Source organism: Ambystoma mexicanum, chromosome 13 (assembly GCF_040938575.1).
Source record: "Ambystoma mexicanum isolate Mex_15411 chromosome 13, UKY_AmexF1_1, whole genome shotgun sequence".
Lineage (NCBI taxonomy): Eukaryota > Metazoa > Chordata > Amphibia > Caudata > Ambystomatidae > Ambystoma > Ambystoma mexicanum.
Genome location: NC_090938.1, coordinates 430,041,837 through 430,065,554, shown reverse-complemented (window position 1 = coordinate 430,065,554; position 23,718 = coordinate 430,041,837). Strand labels below are relative to the sequence as shown.

General features: G+C 51.9%; 1 protein-coding gene across 1 annotated transcript in view; it reads left to right on the top strand.

Annotated features, from left to right (window-relative positions):
- LOC138521304 (zinc finger and SCAN domain-containing protein 21-like) overlaps positions 1–23,718 on the top strand; it is a 142,074-nt gene that overhangs the window by 51,822 nt on the left and 66,534 nt on the right. The window contains exon 2 of the mRNA XM_069634039.1: positions 19,920–20,769. Within this exon, the coding sequence (XP_069490140.1) occupies positions 20,136–20,769 (634 nt within the window). The 5' untranslated portion in view covers positions 19,920–20,135. The remainder of the gene's footprint in view (positions 1–19,919; positions 20,770–23,718) is intronic.

Below are 23,718 nucleotides of genomic sequence, written 5' to 3'. Positions count from 1 at the left end.
TCCCCTATCACACCCACCCCCCCGCCACCAGGGGCACCCTCCACCAGGCCCCCACCCATGTCTCCCAACACCCCCAGCATCCAGGGGCACCCTCCACCAGGCCCCCACCCATGTCCCCTATCACACCCACCCCCCCGCCACCAGGGGCACCCTCCACCAGGCCCCCACCCATGTCTCCCACCACCCCCACCCCCCAGCAGTGCAGGGGCAGCAGGCAGTCAGGCAGCAGCAGGTGGGAGCGTGCTCGGGGCTCTGGGGGGCAGTAGTTCGGCCTTCCGGGCAGGAGCGTGGTATTCCGTGTGCGTAGGCGTGGCCAGCTTGGTACGGAGTGATTTTGCACGTGAAAATCCTGCACGTCAGCGTGAAAACCGAGGAAAGGCCCTCAGCGCGTAAGCGCGTCTCTGACGTGACCCGCACGGGTGTTTCCCACACAGCACGTGATGACAGAGCACACGTGGAAAGACTGCACGTCAGAGTGTAATTGCGTGTGATTGGTGGAAATGGCCCTACACGCAGAAGTGACAAAGCGTGTAATTGGTGGAAATGGCCCTACACGCAGAAGTGACAAAGCGTGTAATTGGTGGAAATGGCCCTACACGCAGAAGTGACAAAGCGTGTAATTGGTGGAAATGTCCCTACACGCAGAAGTGACAAAGCGTGTAATTGGTGGAAATGGCCCTAGCGCGTACACGCCGCGTAAGTGACGCTGGACGTGTGGCCCTGTATAAAAGGTATGTGTAGAACACGTTTTCCTTGTACGTGCTTTTCGTGGAGAGCGAGTGGGTGAATTCTGTGCTTCTTGTCGTTTCACACGCGATTTACTTCACGGCGTTTCAAGTTCGTATTCCCTGTTACCTCTGACAGCTTTTTCTCTTTTTTCGCTTTTACTGGTTTACCTGGGCCTGTTCCCTCAAACAGTGTTCCCTTCTACTGTTGTCCTGTCTCCTCAGACAGCGTACAAATCTTCTTTTGGCGGGGGTGTTGCCAACCAAACGTGCTCCTTTTACACGCTCGTTTACCAGGCAGACGGTGAGTCACGCACGTATCTAACATCTGTGCTTGCCCTGTGTGTAGCCTACCCCTTCAGAGGTCATTCTAGGCTGCGTGTGACACGCATATGTTCATTCTTGTGTTACTGGGTGCCACAGCGTAGTGCAGGTTTTTCTTTCTGCACACGTGGTCTAGGAGGGGTTGCGTGCACGTCATCTCCCTTTTTTGGGGCTCCTGTGCGTAGCGTGACCCGTCATCTTTCCCCAGGGGTTACAATCAGCCTTGCAAGAGCACTAGGGTACAATTACCATCTGGTACCCAACCCCTTTGACCCCCAATTGCCCAGGACAATAGTTTCCAGCCACTCCCATACGCACATTTACATCAGTGCCATGGCTGGGAGGCGAGGATTCCGTAAGGGTGGCAAAGGTGGAAGAGCCACAAGTGGTGGCCGTGGTGGATCCGGTAGGGGACGTGGTCGTTACTTGCAGGGTGAGCCTGTCCCCCCATGTGTGGAGGACCAGTCAAGGGCACCCATAATCCCCCCCCCCCCCTCCCGTTGAGGCTGATGTGGCTGACACCATCCATGCTCAGCCCTTGTTGGACCAGCCCATTGTGGCACCAGATTTGGCTGACTCCATGGCTGACTTCCAGGTCAGCAGGCCTATGACACGTGCGCTGGTGCACGTTGATGTCACCATGCCACGTGCATCTGGGCCAGCAAGGTCATCTGCTGCACCAAGGAGGCAGGGCGGAGAGGCTGCAGGGGCAGCTGCGGCTCCATCCACCCCAGCCCTCACACACCCAGCCAGGACAGTGTCGGTCCTAGTCCATGCTGCTGACATTCCCCCTGACACCATCACACTAGAGCGAATGCCTGCACCAACTCCCATGCTGAGTGTGCAATCCCACACTCCTGATACAGAGTCCACCAGGGCTCCTGCCCCTAGTGTCCAGAGCGGCGCAGGACACTCAGGATCACCACCACCTTCCAAGCGGAAGAAGAAGAGGGCTCGTCCGGCACAGGCTGATGCCCCAGACACGGCTACACAGTCCGGCCCATCCAGGAAGCCCAGCTTCACGGATGACGAACTGAATGCACTTGTCGAGTATGTGTCCGGACATGACAACGAGATGGTCATTGTTGCAGGATCCAAGACCACACCTGCACAACGCCAGGCACACTGGCAGACATCGTAAGTGCCCTTGGAATCGTGAGGCGCACAGCCAATGATTGCTATAAGCGCTGGAATGACCTAAAGCGCAGGGCAAAGAGTAAGCTGGCCTCAAGTCATGCCGCAACTCTAGTGACTGGAGGTGGGTCTCCAGTAGTAGACATGGAACTCACTCCACATGAGTCAGTCGCTGGGACCTACGTCACGGAGGAACAGATCCAAGGCGTGGGAGATCTGGCTGATTACGAGGCATTGTCCGGTGAGTGCACATGCATGTGTGTGTCATCCATGTGCATGGTGTGTGTGTGAGGGCTTCTGTTTGTGTGCCAGGTGAGAGTGTGTGCGCCTGAGTCGTATGGGTCAGCCATGTGCTTCATGCAATACTTCCTGCGCAGCTGCATTTGGCCATAGCAGTATCCCTTCTGCCAACAGTAGACATCTAGCCCAACTGCACGCCAGTTGCCCTTGAAGTGTCACCTTGCCACAACATAGTTGCTCATTTTTCACTGTTCATTCAGTCAGTTTGTTTGCATTCCACCACTTTCACTAGGCATGTCGCTGTCCACTAGTCACATGTCTGACATGGCTATGGTAAAGTGGAGTGACTTTGTTACCTGGATATCATTTGTACACACATGTCCCTGTGCAATTGGACCATTTCAGACTGGCAGCTCCAGGTGAAAAATCTGACCTGTTAGAATTAGAAAAGCGATTACATGCGGGAACTGGACTGAATGAATAGGTGCTGCCCTCCTCTCCATCTTCACTCAATAGCAATGGTACATGCCATCTGTGTGATGGCATGTGTGTATCACCTGGCAATCACAGGCCAATGTGTGATGCCACTGCCAGGCAGCATGCAGAAAATGTGTTCATCTTCCATCTTGGTGTCATCAGTGTGTGCCATTTGCCTGCACTTCATACGCAGTGAGGGTGCATGCATGGGAGGGTTTTAGTCATGTGGGACATGTGTCAATCAAGTACTGGTTCTCTTGCTTCTCAGCCCTCATTGTGTGCCATGGTGCTAATGCCTGTTTCCATTTCTTTGTTTTCATGTCTTTGCAGGGGAAGACGCACCTGATACTGCTGGGGTTGTGGAGATGGTGCAGACCCAGGAGGGGTCCGAGGGCCGACCAACCACCAGTGAGGGACGTGGTGTGGTGGTGGGGGAGAACCCACAAGTGCTGCAGGTCGTGCTCTCAAGGGGTGTCTCTGGCTGCACCTCCCCCGAGCTGTACTCAGGTGTTGATTCGGATGAGACCTACGTGCCGTCGCAGGTGAGTGTTCCAGGGAGGGATTCTGTTCTGTCTCACCCACCTGCACCAGGGTCAGAACCCTCCATGGGGATGTCAGTGTTGGCAGCTACGCCTTCGGTGGTTACGGATGCAGGGTCACACTCCGCGACATCTGATCCTGTTCCTGGGCCAGCAGATCAGAGGGGGAATGCAGTCCTGCAGCCTCAGGCAGTGCCGGCACAGCAAGTGTTCGCCTTGCCCCAGACAGGTGTGGTGCCCGCCGACGTGGTGGCCGTACGCCACCCGGCAATACCGCATGGGAGCAATCCATTTACGGTATGGCAACCCAACAGGCTGCATCATCCGAGATGATGGCTCAGGCCATGGATAGGGTGGCCACTTCCATTGTCCCCCCAGAAAGGCTGATGGAGCGACTAGAGCAGGCAACCGACTTCATCTGCCAGTCACACAGGGAGGACATGTTGGGGTCCAACAGGGACAGGCGGGCGGCACTGGCGACTCTGCAGGAGGCCATCTCCATTGAGTCCCAGGGCCACAGGGAAGCCCTGAGGCAGGAGCTCCTTCACCTCAGGACGACTCTTGTTGAGCTTGAGGCTTCAACACACCAAAGGACAGAACAGCAGCTGGAGCGTCTCACCCGTACGCTCTCAGCTGAGATGCAGGCAACGAGGGCGGAGGTCCGGGCATCCCGTGAGTTGTTGCATGGGGACCTCCGCACACTCATCCTCCAGAACCAGACCTACCACACCCGCATGCTTGCAGCCATGGAGGAGCAGACTAGGGCCTTGCGTGGGCTGCCTCCCATAGTGCAACCACCTCCGGATGCAGCTGCACAGGGTGATAATAGCGACAGCAGTGATACTCCCACAATAGGGTAGCCGTGTGGGCCATGAGCCCATGGAGGTGTTTTATCTTCCCAGGATCCACGCAGGTGGGTTCTGGTGTGCATCCTGTCCTCGGACCTCCTGGGTGGCCTCCCCAACCCCCCCGGGCCCATCAATGGCCATTTTTGATTGTTTCTTATTTTTATTTTTATTTCTTTTATTCCCAATTTTTTTGGGACGATTTGTTGGCTTCCGTGGTTCCTGTGGGCATACGCTGCATTGTGGCTGGGCACATGCAGGCTTGTAATGTATTTGGTTCAGATGCTTGGGTTTGAGTCACACACACCCCTCCTGCTTCCCGTTTCCATGGGCTTGCAAAGGGTGTGCCCAAGTGACAGTGAATTACACAGTGACGTTGGACTCCCATGAGCTGTGTGGGCAGTCTGTAGTCAATACTGTGTATACATTCCTAGTGCATATTGCTGTTGTGTTGTACACTGCATGTTGCATTGATGTGTAACTCTTCTTCTGTGTCTACCTCCCAATTTGCAGGTCCCTTCCTCATGTCTACACAAGGACCTCTAGTCTGGAGATGGGGTCCATGTTGGCAGCAGTGCACCTACAACTCTACATGGCGCCAACACTGCACAGTTGGTAGTGGTGGGAGTGCAGGCATTTCCAGGTGGTGAGACTACTAATATGTAACATTTGTGATGTCATGTTAATGGTAGTACGTGCTCAAGTATGTTGTTGGTCCGGCATTGCTGTGAGCATTTCAGGTGTTGCAGGTTTCTAATAGGGACACTGTACATAGTGAGACTAGTGTCATGTTGTGGGGATTACTTTGTTTACCTGCAATTAGCATGACATGGCACGGTGTGTCGTGTGGCGGTGCTGGGGTTGGGTTGGCTGACATGGCACTGTCCTCTTGTTGCATTTTGCAAGTGGGTATTCATTTTAGCTGCTTGAATATGTAACTTCACAAAACTGCATTGGTGGTGTCTGTGTGGGTAGGGATGCACACATTGTGACACTTCCAGGTGAACAATCTCAGGCTGATATGGTATTCACGGTTCATTCTCCAGACATTCAGGATCAGTGTCAGGTTGAGTCATCATTGATTGTCAGATGGAATGTGCCAGGCCAGTGTGCACTCCACAGGGGTGTGATTTCTATGTGAAGTAATTAGCCACTAGCTGTGTACGGGCTGCCTCCCCCCGTGCCCTTTCCCCTCCCATGCGCAGCGGCTGTGCATGTGGTTGGGGATGTGGGGCCACCACCATGTCCACGGCCAGGCCCCGGCGTGTTGCAACGTTGTGCAGGACACATGCTGCCACTATGATCCTGCACACTACTGGGGGAGCGTATAACAGCTGGCCGCCAGAACGGTCAAGGGAGCGGAAGCGTGACTTTAGCACTCCGAATGTGCGCTCCACTATGCCCCGGGTCGTAATGTGGGCTGTGTTATATCTTACCTCGGGTGGCGTGGTGGGGTTCCGAATTGGCGTCATCATGTGGGGGCTGAGAGGGTAGGCACTGTCCCCTGTGGAGGTGGTGATTGGTATCATTGGTGGGGTTGTGACCTTGCTCAGTATCCAACATGCATGCATGTGCAGTGGCATACATACTCACCAAGCAGCCATGTATCGCCATGCCGCCCAGCTTCTAGGTCCCGGCTTAGGGTGGACATTCGGTAAATGAAGCTGTCGTGGGTGGAGCCGCGATAGTTGGCATATACTGAGGTGATGATTTCCTTGGCATTACATGCTACCTGCACGTTGATGGAATGCCAGTGCTTGCGGTTCCTATAGATGTGCTCAGATGCCCTGGGGGGACGTAGAGCCACATGGGTGCAGTCGATGGCACCTAGCACTTTGGGGAATCGTGCCACACCGTAAAAATCCAGGGCGGCAGCATGCCTTTCTGCAGGTGTTCTGGGCAGGTATATGTGCCTGCGGACTGATGGGCGTGCAGTGATGATGTTCAAGACCTGGTGTAGGCAGCGTGACTGGGTGGCCTGTGACACCCCACCCACTATGGCACTTGTCCGCTGAAATGATCCAGTGGCTAAGAAGTGCAGTACATTGAGGACCTTCTCCAGGGGGCTGAGTGCTTGGGAGCACAGGGTGGGTGATGTGAGGTCATCCTCCCACTCACTCACCAGGTCCAGTATAATGTGTGGTGGAAACCTGTACCTCCCATACACCTGGTCATCAGGCATCCCGAAAAGGCTGGTTCTGGGTGTGAATATTCTGGCCCTGACTATCCTCCTCCTCCTCCTTTGGTAGCCCACTGCCACTGCTGCTAGGAACGGTATGTTCATCCTGGCGTCTGAGCTTGTTATTGTTAAAGTGCGCAAATTTATGCTTTGCGCGTGTTCTAGGCGAGCGTGTGACCCGCGCACCCCTGGAATCCAGTTCCCAGTCCAATAGCGTGTGGACATTCACACGCACCACGGGATACAGGTTCGCTGACGTACTTGCGTGTGTAAGTGCCCGCGCACCCATGAAATACACGTACATAGGCCAATCGCGTGTACGCGCACTTTTGTCCAATTACACGCGATGACACTCTGACGTGCAGTATTTCCACGTGTGCCCCGTCATCACGTGCTGAGTGGGGAACACCCGTGCGGGTCACGTCACAGACGCCCTTACGCGCTGAGGGACTCTGGTCCAATAGAATCGCGTATGCGTGCTGACGCGCTTACGCGCTAAGGGCCTTTCCTTGGATTTCACGCTGACGTGCAGGATTTTCACGTGCCAAATCACTCCGTATCAAGCTGGCCACGCGAAAACACATGGAAGACCACGCTCCTGCCCAGAAGGCCGAGTTACTGCCCCCCAGTGCCCCGAGCAGCCTCCCACGTGCCATCTGCTGCTGCCTGCCTGCCTGCTGCCACCGTGCCCTGCCATTTGGTGCCTGCACATCAGCCATCTGCAGGGGTCCAGTTGCTGTGTCCACCCCTGCTGGAACTGAAGACTCCCGACTGGGATTACATCGCTCCACAGCCCAGCCCCAGGACCCAGTTGCCCACCCACACCTGCCTCTGGGGTTGCCATGTCGGGCACTTCCACATCTGGCACCAGTGGCAACCCCAGGCCAGAGGGGCAGAGGGGCACCAGCTTCACTGACACCGAAGTTGGTGTCCTGGTGGAGCATGTCCTGGGGCAGTATGATGCCCTCTTTGGATCGTCCCGCGCCAGCAAGGAAGGACGGGAGAGGATCTGGGCCGACTGTGTGGTTGCCATCAACGCGGAGGGGGTGGCAACCCGCGACGTCCTGAAGATCAAGAAGCGCTGGGAGGACTTGAGGTCCAGGACCCTTGTGAAGGCCCGGCGCCTCGTGGAGGGGGGCCGGGGCCGCATGAGTTCCATCCAGATGAGGGTCCTGGAACGCGTACGCCCAGCGCTCCACGCCCAGATCCTTGAGAGGGGGCCCGTCTGGAGTTGAGCGGTAAGTGTCCAAGCATTACTGTGTGAGACAGGGCATGTTGCGGTGTGCTGGTTCTATGATACTTGCCTGTATGTGTGCCATAGGCCATGTATGCATGTATGTGTGCAGGGACATCATGGTCATGCATGTGCGACCAGTGATGTGTGACCCACATGGTTGTTGCATGTGTTCAAATGCCGCATGGGGAGCCCTATGCATATTCTGAACATGAGAGCATGCCAGTCTCTGTACCTGGACATGGGTGGGGGTGAGGGATGGGTGCTGATGCCAGGTACATATATGGTAGCCATGTCTGTGTGCCTGACCTGCGTGTCTGTGACTTGTGCATGCCATGGATGCATGACACATGTGTGTGACGATGCACAGATTCAGTGAAGCAGCCAAATTACCCTTGTATCCGCTGTGTTTGGTGTGTTTGGGGCCAGATGGATGTGACTGAGGTGAAGTGTGTGCATGTGATAGGCATGAGCCATGATGCATGTGAGTTACATATCATTGAATGTTTCAAGAGTCCATTGGACATGCATGGAAATGTCCATGGCATGCACCATGCCTGTTACTGTGTGTGTTTTGCCTGGACTGACCCATGTGTTGTGGAGGGACATGATGGAAGTGTACTTTGACAGTGGTGCTCATCTGCTATTGCTTCCTGTCTAGGGGACCATTGTACAGTGCCCTGATGCTTGTGTTCTTTGTCTCCCTCTACGCAGCGGCTAGTGAAGAAGAGGGCGGAGACGGCGCTGTGGAGCAAGGCGGCGGGGATGCCCCCACGGCTGCAGCGGAAGGGGTGGGTGAGCCCCCACAGGGGCCTGCTACGGTGGGAGACGGTGAGGAGCCATCCAGGTTGGTGGTTTGCACAGAGGAGGAGGAGGCCGCCACTGGGGCACACATGGGGCCTGGTGGGGGCATCCCTGCTGGTGCAAGTGGTGCAGTCCAGGGCCAGGAGGCAGCACAGGTCACCGTGGAGGGGCCTGTGCATGTCGCTGTCCCTGACCCTGTGAGTGCACCACCATGCACCAGCAGGGATGCCCCGTCCCAGGCCCGTCCGCAGGTAGAGGGGATGTCCATGTCACCTGACTCCCCTCCACCTGCGGACGTGGGAACCCCTGGCCGTGTGGAGAAGGTCCTGATTGGGGTCGCGATGCGCACGGCTGTGATTCGTGATGCCGTGCGTGCTTCCCGGGAGGAGGACGCACGTCATCACGAAGTGCACCGTGCCGACGTGGCCCAATTGGGATCGGCCATGTTCGGGGGTTTTCTGCATGTGTTGTCCAATCTGGCGGCCCTCTCCTCCTCTGTGCAGGCTATACACCAGTCGTTCTCCTTGCCGTCTTCCGGCCCAGATGCCACCAGGGCCCCCTGTGGACCTGCCCCGACCAATGCAGCCAGCTCGGTGGGGATCCCATCCCTGCCACAGTTGGGAGTCGGAGGTCCAGCAGGGGTGGACAACACAGCAACTGGACCCCAGCAGATGGAAGATGTGACAGCATCATCAGGCAGGGCACGTGCACGACGGCGTCGGTGGTTTCCATCAGCCTGGATGCCGTCGTGCTGGCAGAGGCAGTGGCGTCGGAGGCAGCAGCAGGCTCGACGTGGGAGGCATCATGGCTCGGGGCCTTCAAGATCAGAGGGGCAGGCATCGGCCGGAGGGCAGGGCAACCCTGGGATGGTGGTGTCTTCCGTGTGGGAGCAGTTGGTCCAGCGGATAGGTGCGGAGCGGCAGCGGGCGGAAGAGGAGCGGCTCACCATGGTCAGGGCGGAGTTCTCCATGCGTCGGGCGTTGAGGCGGGCTGGGTGCCTCGAGGAAGCTCGCAGGGAGTTTGAGCTGGACATGGGGTTATCCCTGCGAGACCTCGGGGCCAGGACAGAGTCCCGCCTCCAGGACATCGACATGGAGTTCGATGATGCCCTGGCCAGCAACATCACCGAGTGAGCCGCAGGACTTGCCCGCTGCCTTTGTATATAGTTATTTAGTTAGTTAGTGTTAGGTTTCCTTTATTAATTTTTGTTTTTTTGGACCGCTCGGACAATGGCCACTTTTTTGTATATATTATTTTCATTAGGTAGTAGTAGGTTTCATTTATGGTGTTGGGCTCATGGACCCTGGAATTTTCGTGTATATAGTTTGCTTTTTGAAGAAACATTTTTTTTATTAATGATTGTGTTCACCATGAGGAAATGGTTTTTCATTATTTTACTTCCACATGATTTTGCTTTGGACAACATTTGTTTTTGGATTACTTTGTTTTTTTTATTTTTACATTTGTTCTCGGACATGGACCATTTATTTTGTTATCCCCATTGTTCTATGTTTGATTTTTTTACTTATTTTTCATCTTTAATACATGTTTTTTTAACTTTCACTTGTGGTATTTTCTCATTGGTTTCATACATGTCATGATATGGGTTTTGACATTCACTTGCACCCATTGTGTATGTGTGTGTGACGGACATGTGTTCATTTACAGACTTGCCATTGGGGTTGTATCATGTAATTGCATTCACTATGTGGGTGGATGCAATCCTTGCCTGGGTGTTTGTGCTGGGTATGCTGCCAATTACTGCCATGATTGAGTATCGTCAGGACCTGGGGGCAGGGGGACATGTGTGGGTGCCTGGTGGAGGGTGCCCCTGCACTGCTGGGGTGTGGGGGTGGTGGGAGACATGAGTGGGGGCCTGGTGGAGGCTGCCCCTGCACTGCTGGGGTGTGGGGGTGGTGGGAGACATGAGTGGGGGCCTGGTGGAGGGTGCCCCTGGTGGCTGGGGGGTGGGGGTGGTGGGAGACATGAGTGGGGGCCTGGTGGAGGGTGACCCTGGTGGCTGGGGGGTGGGGGTGGTGGGTGACATGAGTGGGGGCCTGGTGGAGGGTGACCCTGGTGGCTGGGGGGTGGGGGTGGTGGGAGACATGAGTGGGGGCCTGGTGGAGGGTGACCCTGGTGGCTGGGGGTGGGGGTGGTGGGTGACATGAGTGGGGGCCTGGTGGAGGGTGACCCTGGTGGCTGTGGAATGGGGGTGGTGGGAGACATGAGTGGGGGCCTGGTGGAGGCTTCCCCTGGTGGCTGTGGAATGGGGGTGGTGGGAGACATGAGTGGGGGCCTGGTGGAGGCTGCCCCTGCACTGCTGGGGGGTGGGGGTAATAGGGGACATGAGTGGGGGCCTGGTGGAAGGTTCCCCTGGTGGCTGGGGGGTGGGGGTGGTGGTAGACATGAGTGGGGGCCTGGTGGAGGCTGCCCCTGCACTGCTGGGGGGTGGGGGTGATAGGGGACATGGGTGGGGGCCTGGTGGAGGGTGCCCCTGGTGGCGGGGGGGTGATAGGGGACATGGGTGGGGGCCTGGTGGAGGGTGCCCCTGCACTGCTGGGGGGTGGGAGGGGTGGGAGACATGAGTGGGGGCCTGGTGGAGGGTGCCCCTGGTGGCTGGGGGGTGGGGGTGGTGGGAGACATGAGTGGGGGCCTGGTGGAGGGTGCCCCTGGTGGCTGGGGGGTGGGGGTGGTGGGAGACATGAGTGGGGGCCTGGTGGAGGGTGCCCCTGCACTGCTGGGGTGTGGGGGTGGTGGGAGACATGAGTGGGGGCCTGGTGGAGGGTGCCCCTGGTGGCTGGGGGGTGGGGGTGGTGGGAGACATGAGTGGGGGCCTGGTGGAGGGTGACCCTGGTGGCTGGGGGGTGGGGGTGGTGGGAGACATGAGTGGGGGCCTGGTGGAGGCTGCCCCTGCACTGCTGGGGGGTGGGGGTAATAGGGGACATGAGTGGGGGCCTGGTGGAGGGTGCCCCTGGTGGCTGGGGGGTGGGGGTGGTGGTAGACATGAGTGGGGGCCTGGTGGAGGCTGCCCCTGCACTGCTGGGGGGTGGGGGTGATAGGGGACATGGGTGGGGGCCTGGTGGAGGGTGCCCCTGGTGGCGGGGGGGTGGGGGTGATAGGGGACATGGGTGGGGGCCTGGTGGAGGGTGCCCCTGCACTGCTGGGGGGTGGGGGTGGTGGGAGACATGAGTGGGGGCCTGGTGGAGGGTGCCCCTGGTGGCTGGGGGGTGGGGGTGGTGGGAGACATGAGTGGGGGCCTGGTGGAGGGTGCCCCTGGTGGCTGGGGGGTGGGGGTGGTGGTAGACATGAGTGGGGGCCTGGTGGAGGCTGCCCCTGCACTGCTGGGGGGTGGGGGTGATAGGGGACATGGGTGGGGGCCTGGTGGAGGGTGCCCCTGGTGGCTGGGGGGTGGGGGTGGTGGGAGACATGAGTGGGGGCCTGGTGGAGGGTGCCCCTGGTGGCTGGGGGGTGGGGGTGGTGGGAGACATGAGTGGGGGCCTGGTGGAGGGTGCCCCTGCACTGCTGGGGTGTGGGGGTGGTGGGAGACATGAGTGGGGGCCTGGTGGAGGGTGCCCCTGGTGGCTGGGGGGTGGGGGTGGTGGGAGACATGAGTGGGGGCCTGGTGGAGGGTGCCCCTGGTGGCTGGGGGGTGGGGGTGGTGGTAGACATGAGTGGGGGCCTGGTGGAGGCTGCCCCTGCACTGCTGGGGGGTGGGGGTGATAGGGGACATGGGTGGGGGCCTGGTGGAGGGTGCCCCTGGTGGCTGGGGGGTGGGGGTGGTGGGAGACATGAGTGGGGGCCTGGTGGAGGGTGCCCCTGGTCACTGGGGGGTGGGGGTGGTGGGAGACATGAGTGGGGGCCTGGTGGAGGGTGCCCCTGGTGGCTGGGGTGTGGGGGTGGTGGGAGACATGGGTGGGGGCCTGCTGGCAGGTGCCCCACAGTGCTGGGGGGTGGGGGTGGTGGGGGACATGAGTTGGACATGGGTGGGGGCCTGCTGGCAGGTGCCCCACAGTGCTGGGGGGTGGGGGTGCAAGGGGACATGAGTTGGTGTTCATTAGTTCAAGGAGACATGTGCCTTTGCTGGGGGGCATGCCCATGTTGGGTGGGCTGCCTGCGGGACATGACCAGGGATGCAGGGTAGTCCCCTGTGGTGTGGGCTGCCTGCAGGGGCCGTGGAGGGTGTACAGGGTACACCTGGGAGGACCCACACTGTCAAATCACATGTGGGACTCCCCGGCACCCCTGAAATACACGTACCGTGCAGAAATCGCGTGTAAAACTTCCCGCGCACCCCTGAAATACACGCCCCCAGGCTATTCGCGTGTGGAACTTCCCGCGCACCCCTGAAATACACGCGCCCAGGCTATTCGCGTGTAAAACTTCCTGCGCACCCCTGAAATACACGCGCCCAGGCTATTCGCGTGTGGAACTTCACGCGCACCCCTGAAATACACGCGCCCAGGCTATTCGCGTGTAAAACTTCCCGCGCACCCCTGAAATACACGCGCCCAGGCTATTCGCGTGTGGAACTTCCCGCGCACCCCTGAAATACACGCGCCCAGGCTATTCGCGTGTAAAACTTCCCGCGCACCCCTGAAATACACGCGCCCAGGCTATTCGCGTGTGGAACTTCCCGCGCACCCCTGAAATACACGCGCCCAGGCTATTCGCGTGTGGAACTTCCCGCGCACCCCTGAAATACACGCGCCCAGGCTATTCGCGTGTGGAACTTCCCACGCACCCCTGAAATACACGCGCCCAGGCTATTCGCGTGTGGAACTTCCCGCGCACCCCTGAAATACACGCGCCCAGGCTATTCGCGTGTGGAACTTCCCGCGCACCCCTGAAATACACGCGCCCAGGCTATTCGCGTGTGGAACTTCTCACGCACCCCTGGAATACACGTAGCCCGCTCCCCCAGGCCCGATCGCGTGAGGAACTTCACGCGAACCCCTGTAATACACGTAGCCCGCTCCCCCAGGCCCGATCGCGTGGGAAACTTCACGCGAACCCCTGAAATACACGTAGCACGCTCCCCCAGGCCCGATCGCATGAGGAACTTCACGCGAACCCCTGTAATACACGTAGCCCGCTCCCCCAGGCCCGATCGCGTGTGTAACTTCACGCGAACCCCTGAAATACACGTAGCACGCTCCCCCAGGCCCGATCGCGTGAGAAACTTCACGCGAACCCCTGAAATACACGTAGCCCGCTCCCCCAGGCCCGATCGCGTGAATAACTTCACGCGAACCCCTGTGATGCACGTACCCTGCTGAAATTGCGTGTGAGACTTCCCGCGCACCCCGGTATACACGCACACGTATTTTTTTTCAGCGGGTGTCCGTGTTTGTGGGTACCCCTTTGCACGTCATTTTTCCTGGAGAGCCACAGTATGGGGCATTCATCATGGCAGTATATAGGTGCTATTTGTTGGCGCACCTTTTGGCGCACATTTCTTACAGCCGCAGAGACGCTACCGCCTGCTTTCTTGTGGCGGTCGTGTTTGTGCCTGTGCGCTGGTTTGAGCGTGCGCTTTTTTCCCCTATTCTATTCCATGAATACGTGTTGTAGGCGAGCGTGTGGGCGTTCCGCGCACTTGTGCCCTGTACTTCCCCCGTGACGCCCACGTTTTGGCAAGTTGTTCCCCATTCCGAGTGTTACGCCCGTGTTCCGCCTACTTTTGTTGCGTGCGCCGCGCTATGTGCGAATTTCGCTGTGGCCTGTGCGATTTTCGCTGTGACCTGGCGCACGCTGTTAGATGGCCTGTGCGCCAACGTGCGCCGCGCACTTTTTTATCGCACATCCGCTGGTTTTCTCGCGCACGGCCTTCCATGAATCGACGTGCGCTGCTTTTCGTGCGATTTTCGCACTTGCACTGCGATTTTCGCTATTCCACTGCGATTCGCACGTTTTTGCCCACTTGCGCCGCGCTAATTATTCCATGAATCGGCCTGATAATGTCTTCCTTGTTGCATCTTTAACCCATAAATGGCATTGGGTGTCTTCTAACCTTTGTATGTTCTGCAGCACAGACATCGAATATGAAATTGCCCTGCATACGCTAATGCAATGAGAAGATGGCTTTATCCAATTTTCTTCAAATACCAGGCATGCTCCACAGCTGATGCTTATGCTCTGTGCAAAATAACTGTTCATGAAGAAGTCATCTTTGCGGTATTTAGCTTTTTGAAAAGGGCCTGAAGAATATGATCAAACAGAATGACATGAATCAGTGGATATTGTATTCATCTGTATGCCGTTTTATTCCCCCCCCAACCCCGATATTTATTAATTGCATTTTATATTCTGTTTCAAACTTGTATGTATCTTTTTAACCTGTTGTATAATTTTTGTATAATACTTTTATGGGCTTAGTAAAATTGATTGACTGACTGGCTTTCTTAATCAGTGTTCCCACAGTTGTCAGGAAAACTCTCTCTTTACACAGCATCGCATAATCATGCACTATCACAAATTCATAGTGGGAATCTAAAAATAGTTAACCATTTGCTGTAATGCATGCATATGTTGGGGCAGCAAGCTTGGCTATTTGCGCTGAAAATACATCTAGGAGTTTACTGCTTTCGATTATTGCATAGATTGTATACGGATACCTGTGATTTTAACGAAAAACATAATAACTAAAACATTTTTAACAAACCGAAAATTCCCACTCTGAAGCCCCCTGTTTCCCTAGGTTTATAACCCCACCCCAAGCCCCTTCCCAACCGTTTTAATCCTTTACCCCACCCCATACATATTTTCTACTAAAGATTCAGTGTTTTTTGATATTTTGGGTTTGTTAAAAATGTTTTTCGTTATTCTCTATTCATTACTATTACTAGATACCATTGTACACACTTCATACCCTGATATTAACTCCCCTTTTTCATTCCGTAAATAAACACCGCCCACATAATATCCTCATCCAAATTTATCTATTTAGTGCAGCTGTGGTTAAGAGGCAATCATTGGGCTCCACATCTGTCTGGCATGGCAGCAGTAAGGCTGGATTTAACTCTGGGCATAATGTAAGGAACACATTGGCTGAATTATACAAATTGAGCTCATATTTAGTACGCCTGGGTGTAGATAAATGTTGTTACTTTGATGTAAGCAGCAGTGTAGTTACTGAATGCTGCACTGCCACATTGTGGTCAACTGTAGCACTGTTTTAAGTGCTGTACACCACCAGCACTGCTGCGGCCACTGACTGCAGGCAAGGTGACATCCCTGCTATAACAGAATCTAATGGGGTATTTCTATAGGCCATTTATATGTTTGTCACCAGGCTTTTGTATAAATGCGGACTGTGCGTATCCTTCTCTCTCGTTACTATAAATGGCTACAATGTCTATGGAGAATATAGACTTGTGCAATCTCATAGTAGCTTACAAACACAAATCCTTTTGGATTTACATTACCTGGGTGGCAGGCATCGGGAACATGCTGAGTGGCGGTCCCGCGTGATTTACTTAACTTCAGAGGCAGTGTAGTGTATTACTTTGTGTTTGTAAGCTACTATGAGATTGCACGAGTCTATATTCTCCGTAGACATTGTTATTAACCCACACCCTGCTCGGGATAGCCTCTGTGACCACACGCTTATGCCCGATACGGCAGGTAGTTCATACATGCTAAGGGGCTGTGTTTTTCGGATAATGCAATCCAGGGGGCACTGAGAAAGGAAGAACATTGTGACCGGAATGGATTGATTCCATTTAGAGATTATGGGCTTGATTAAGTTTGTATATATGTTTTCTGATTAGAACGCATGTAGTCCACGTGAAGCCCAATACACAAAGCTATATCCAGAATTGGAACTCACCGGGATCCACTGGGAACACCATTTGAGGGTGAGTCCGTGAAGCTATTTTTCTGCATTTATGAGGACATAACTGTGTGCTGTGATATTTGTCAGCAGCACACCTGATCAATGGGAATCCGGTTATGTTTTCTTTCCCCAGTTTATCTGATATTGGCATGCACTGTCAGTGGGATTTATTGACCCAGGGAAAACATTGAGGACTGTATCTGCCCAAGCAAGGAACTTGATCCAGCTGGTTGATTGCAATACACTTACTGAGTAATTTATTTCAGTATACTTGACGCCATCCTATAAGGGTGCAGTAGGGATGGATTTGATGTATAAGTAGAGAGAAATGTGCTGGTATTGAGCACAGTGTCTCTCTTTTTGTTTCAGGCTCCTTTTGATTTGTCTTATTAGAAGCCTAAGGATTAATTCCAATGTTGACACTATTCCCGACACTGATGGTTGGAGGTGAGTGCCAACTAGTATCACCATTACTGATGTATACACACAAGATATCTGTGTCGTGATGAAATGAGAGGCTAGAGATTAATGGTTTTGTTACTGTTTGATGTTGTAGATTTGCTCCAGAGGACATCTCTCACCCCTTGTTACTAGGTTAGACCACTAGTGTGGTTTACCATGATCCTGAAGAAGGTCGAAGAACATTTGGCCGATTTGGCCACAACAGAGCGACCGAAACATATGTAGATCTTGTGAATATGCATTTTCCCTATTCTAGGAAAAACACACTAAATACTGTTTGATGTGTGACAAATACTGTACATTGAGGGGATTTTTTTTATGTGCAGGTGTGGGTGCCTATGGTTTTGTATAGTGAGTGATCCTTGAATGTGTAGAATGAGAATGTGTATGGATGGTGAGATAAGTGATAAGATGTGTTAGAGGTGTCGATTGAGCCATTCTGTGAATTAACAGTATCAAAATTGCTTTGTGAAATCATTACAAAAATTGTTGCAATACAAATATATTTAAAAAACTGTGTATATTATACAAGTGATCGCTTTAGCCTTATTTGTGCCTAGGTCCAGTGCTTGTTCTTACATGTATAACTGACCTTGAGGACCTATGGTGTTTACAAACCCTTAAATTCTTTCTGGGCTTTCTGTAAGGCCTCTTACCTACCTTTGTGTTAAAACAGGGCTTTGAGTGGAAGGAGTCCATTACTCCTGTTTGTTTTAGGTCTCAGGTGGGCATGGCGAATCCGAGGAGTGATTTCACCAAATTGTAGAAACCAAAATCCATCACCAAATAATCTAATAAGCAACCTCAGGCAGCAAAGGGATAAACAAGAGGTATTTATGTACAGGGGTGCAGGAATGGACAGGGAAACTGGCTTACTATCCTCGTCCCAAAAATGTGTCCCCAAAACACAGAAAAAGTAGGATTTTTAAAGGCTTTTATACATTGGTGCCAATGTTGGTGAAAAGTGTAATTTGGCTGAAGGGAGCCGTTGCATGTTGGCATACACCATCATTTGCACGGTGGAGTGCAACGGTGCAGGGCAAAAGGCGGCGTACACGTGTGTATGCCGCCTTTGGACATGCACTTTGCACTCGTCTGTGCAAAGTGAGTAAACGCAGCAGTGTTTACTTTTAATTGTGAGTGCCGCTTGCCATTCTGCCATGTTTTATATGCCATGCGGGCATGGCAAGCGGCCCTCTCAATTTGTAATTGTACTTGTAAATGCTGCTGCCATGCACGTTTAGCAGGCACTGTTTACAATGGATCTCTAAAGGGTCCGTCTGCTTCATGGTGATGCATAAAAAACAGCAGATCCGATAGGGATATACTGCATTTGCACCGGGATGAAAATCGATGCCCGAGCAAATGCCTTAGCATTTGTATAGAAGAGAGGAAGGGAGGCGGTGGAAACGCAAGTTGCGTTTTGCCCTTACTCTCCACCATACAAATGATTGAAAATGAGCCGTAACATGAATGAATAGCGTAAAATCCTCAAACAAGGCTTTTATGCCATTTAGTTACATTGCGTGCTCATTGAACATGGACTCCATTGTCCGTAGCTCATACACGTCTTTGGCCCATCAGAAATAAAATACTGTCAGATTCAACAAATGTCAGAGGCCCAGGCCCGATCAGACGAATGCCCCCTTACGATCGGATACATGTTTTTTTCTAGATTCTTGTGGCAAAGGTTTGATGCCCACAACTGGGAGCTGATGGGGCCCACCACAGGTCCTCTATGTTCTTAAGAGTATTTCCATTCCACTCAATCTATGATTCTTTACCTCTTTGGGCTGCTTTACTTTTGGCTCTGTACTACATCTGGGGCTACAGGATCAGGCTCGGGAGCTGGCTAACGTGCAACGAGCATATTGTCCACCCTATATTGCCTACCATGCAAAACTTCTCAATGCACCAGGCCCTTTCTCTCCAAAGACATCTGCACCAACATAGCCAGAGCCATCACTGGATCCCGGTTAGACTACTGTAATGTTCTCTTGCTAGGGACCTCCACCAAAAACCTGGAGAAACTGCAAATAATTCAGAATAGCGCCCTGCGTGCAGCACAAGGCATCTCTAAAAGAGAGCACATCACTGCAATCAGAAACGCATCCCACTGGCTCCCCATAAAGGAGAGGATTATCTTCAAAGCACTGACCATCACCCATAAGTGCATTCACCTCTCCGCACCAGATTATCTACCACAAATAATCCACACTGCCTACTCCACCAGACCTACCAGGACACTCTATCCCAATATGCTCTCTGTACCCAGGGTCAAAATAGCTAGAGCAGGTGGCGCCAGCTTCCCCTACCTCGCCTCCCTACACTGGAACACCCGTCCCACCTCCCTGCGAGCTGAACCATCACTCACTGCCTTCCGCAAGGCTATGAAAACTACCTTGTTCGCCTGACCAACCCTACTTGCTGATGTGACGTCCTTCCCCTTCCTCAGGGTTACTTGAATGATCACTACTGCAATTATTCTTTTGTAATAATGACCCTCCATGCATTTTATGTATAATACGGTCTAATGTCTGAACCCTGTACCTACTGTAACTAAGTTTCCCTACAAGTAACAGCGCCACAATGCCCCCGGGCTGTCTGTGCGCTATAGAAATGTAATAAATAAATAAATAAATAAATAAATATGACAATGGCAGAATTCCAAAAACACCAGAGTCCCATCTCAGTCAGTGATCACCATTCTCTTAAAGTAGCTCTGCATCAAGTACTCGGTCTAAACACATCGAAGATCCTGGACAGAACTCTTCCTCCGCTTTCTTTACAAGGGAGTTCGTTCTTGGTCAATAAGGAGTTATTTTAATCATCATGAATTGTGCTGTCAGCTCTTCTGTTCAGTTGCATTTCTCTTTCGGTCAGCTGTTCCAGCATTTTAATAGTTGGTTTGATGCTTTATTTATGTAGGAAAAAAGCAAATTGCCCAGGCTTGTGCCATATCTTTGCTCCCAAATTTGTGTATTTTTAATCCCTAGAATAAGTAACCCAGTCCCACATATGCACAAAAGGATAACATTAGCAGTAGAATATTACTGACATTTGTATGTTTTATATGTTTTCCCACATGTGCTTGCTTGTAACTAAATGCCTGTCTCTTTCAGGTTCCTTCATCAGTGTCCTGTACTGCAGGTGGTTTAGTGTGCTTGGATGATCCTTGTATTCACGTCGCAGTGACCAAATAGTGCGACTGCGGAATACTTGCCTACTCTGCCATCTTCTTGCACATGGTGCATGCAGGGAGATTGTGACGGTTCTAGTTGAAAAAGGACATTTTCAATCTGGAGACTAACCAAGGCTTGGCCATCTCTTCTGAGGCCATGGATAAGCCCCATGGTCAAGATGAGGTTCAAAGAAATCAAAAACGTTCTAAAGTGGAGCATACACTGAAGAATGTGCCTTTTAAGATGGAACCGGGGATGGATGCAGAGGCATTCCTGTTGGCATTTGAGTGTGCAGCAGAAGACTCATTGTGGCCAAGAGATCAATGGGTTATGCATCTCGCTCCCTTTCTATCAAAGGAGGCAAAGACAATTTACCAGGATCTGCCATATGACATGACTCGTGATTATGATCGACTGAAAGAGGCTATTCTGAGTCACGTAGACAAGAGTGAGGAAAGCTACCGCGAAAAGTTCCGTAATCTCACTTTAAGAGCAGGAGCAAGACCACGGACGATTGCCCATCAATTGCATGACTTGGGGAAAAAGTGGCTTAAGCCAGATATTCGGAGCCCTGCTGAAATTGTGGAACTTGTTGTAGTGGAGCAGTTCATCCAGATCCTTCCATCAGATGCTGGGAAATGGTTAAGTAAACGCCAAGTATTGTCCCTGGACTGTGCCGTTCAGTTAATTGAGGCATACCTGGCTCGTGGAGACCTTAAAACCACTGTTGTTGATGGCAGCTCCGGTACCCAGCCATCGGCTCCTGGAGAAGGTGAACACTTAACTCAAGGTATGATAAAAGAATCTTTATGGAAGGACCGTATACAAATGTATACCATGTGCCTGTGGTGTAAAATATTCAGAGTATGAAAGAATGTGAATATATCCACTCTTTGCCACTACAGGGCCTATTTTGGATAGGAAAGGTTTGGCACTTTTCAACCATTTTTTATGATGCACTAGTTCTGTACGGCAAGACCTTTAATATAGAGCCTTGCCCAACTTGTTATTAGAGCGGACCGTCTAAAAGAACATTAAAGCCGTTCAAATGAGCCACTGGAAATTCTTGACCGTGTAAAGAATAGCAAGCTTATAATACTGCACTTTATAGGAGGTTTAAAATAAACAAAGTAATTTGGTCGAGTTGTTTATTTACTGCTTCATATTAGGATTTACACTTTTTCTGTGTAATCCAAATTTTGACAGATATAGTGTGTGGGTAGTAAGGAAATTACATAGATTTGCCAGGATATTGAAACCTGGGTCAAGAGGAGAATCTGAGATTACAGCAGTGTTTTGCAAATGTAGCAGGTCACCTAATAATTACCCTGCATCTCCTCCACAAATATACTGATGCCCACTACATCTTGCTTTTCACGCAAGCACATTCCCAATTTCTTAAAAGTTTTTTCAAGACTGAGCTTTTTCTGCTCTTAACAAACTGCTGGGTCACAAGCTTTATCCCAGGTTGTTAAGTTTAAAAAAAATGTGTAAACCAAAATAATCCTCTTGATATAAATGATTTCTACTATTAAATCGATGCAGATAATAAACTTAGTAAAATAAACATTCATTTGATAGAAACTTTAGGAAAAAAGAGGTTTATACAGACATTTGATTTGTATGTAATTTATAATCCATCAGCCTCTCTTCCTTTCTCTGTTTCTCCTTTTTTCTCTTTTTCTCTCTCTTCCTCGCTTTCTCTCCCTCTCAAAGTCTCTGCACCATGCTCAAGACACACAGAAAACAAATAGCTGGGCCTGTCTGTCTTTTTGTCCTGAAAGGGGATTTTGTTCCAACCACTCTAGCTAGGGAGGCATCAGAAGGAAGAAAGTAATATAACATAACTTAAGACTGTATCCTTAGGGTTTCCAGCTTTAGAAAAGTCAGGTTATCCTAGGTTTTATGTTTGACATTGCCACCAACACTGGATTGTACCATTCCAACAGCGCTCACAGTAGTCCTAGTTTACAGTAGAGAAAAAGAGGCCAACATTACAAATTGGTGGAATTGTCTACCCAGGATGGGTTTTCTTGATAGCCATAGATTCACTTATCTGAACATAAACATTCAGGCTAGTTTACAATGTTTCAATGCACATGCAGATTCTGTGTTTGTAAGAATGCCTACTTGATCTCTGCATGCTTTTGTAATAGAGGAGAAGGAATGCCAAAAAGACCTAATATGGGCCTGGTACCCTCACCCTCTAGTGAACCTGGATAAGACATTACTATACCCCTGGACCTCAGACATATCTATGTACTAAAGAAGAAGTTGACAATGTCAACATTAATGAGGACCAGTTAACCAAAAAGCATCCCTACATGAAAACTGAGCTCCCTGGCCCCCCAGTCATATCTGCAGCCTCCTTTAACTATCTTGCCTCTCATTATGTAGACCTGGCAGCCATAGTGTTGAGTGAAACAGCCTTCGGTCTGATAGCAAACTAGCCAGCCTGTATGTTTATAGGTGCTCTCTGATAGCCGAGTGGGGTTCACACAGCTCCAAACAGAACGTAGCAATGGATTTCTTTGAACACAAAAGGAAAAATGAAATTCCTCTCCATGAGACAAAGTCAGGTCTATATTTTATTCAACAGACCATGGGTCTTCCAAATTTCACAGGTTCTTGTTGGGGTCTCCTGGTCACTTAGTCCCCTGGCGTTTCTCTCGGACAATCCCCAGTTTGGTATCCTGGTTTTGTTAGCTACAACTTCCTCTGATTCTCCTTGTTGAGCCTGTAGACATTTCTGTGTTTCTGCAACAAACTGTTGGACCAGCTGGAGTTTCTCTTCAACAATGCTAGCTGGGCTTGCCTCCCCCAATTTCCACAGATTAACTCAAGACAGCCTCCTCAGCTCCTTTTTCTAGTGCCGGGTCTTTTCCCTTTTCACCACCTCTCTACTCCTTGGCTGGGCTGCTCCTCCTCAATGCCAAACCTCATGCTTTTTTCTCCTCCAACTGTGGGCTTAACCTCTTCTCATCAGGGTCTCGCTCCTGCCTTGGCCTAAGTATGTTGTAATAGTATCAGAATTAAGAGGTCGACAAAATGGTGGCATGTTGATTGTTACAGACTTTTATTAAAGAAAGTGGGGTTGGGAAATGCCTACCTGTCCCTAACATTAAGAGGGGGTTCCCTGCCTCAAAGGATTAACGAATGGTCTGTCAGGATGTCCAAAGAAAGAAAATTCCACCGTTGTGTCAAAACCTATTTCCAACCTTTACACTATGAATTCATACTAAAGTGAATGGGGATCTTCCTCTGGATGTGTGATTCAAAAATAAAGTTCAATAACTGGTGTCAAAAATAAACTTCAGAAGGACCAAGAGAATGTAACCCTTCTCCTGGCCTATTTATAGTGTTCACAAACAGCAGGGGAATGGCAACCATCCCCATGCTTCTTTCCAACTTCTTCAAAAGTACCAAGAGAATGCCTCCCTTCTCTTGGCTTATTACAGTGTCCACAAACACCAGGGAGGCTGACTCCCTTCCCATGACTTTGTTTCAGCTCCTTCAAAGTGCCAAGAGACTGCCTCCCTTCGCCTGTCTTGTTATAACGTTCACAAACACCAAGGGGGATTGACTCCCTTCCACTGGTTTCTTTATGGATGTAGGTCCACCTGGTACACTAGCCTGCCAGGTACTGTGACTATGATGATTACACTGGAGGCCTGGATTGCCTTCCCAACTGGTTCCACTTCGATAGTCAGGGTCCTTGGCTTTTAGGTTCTGCTCTGTT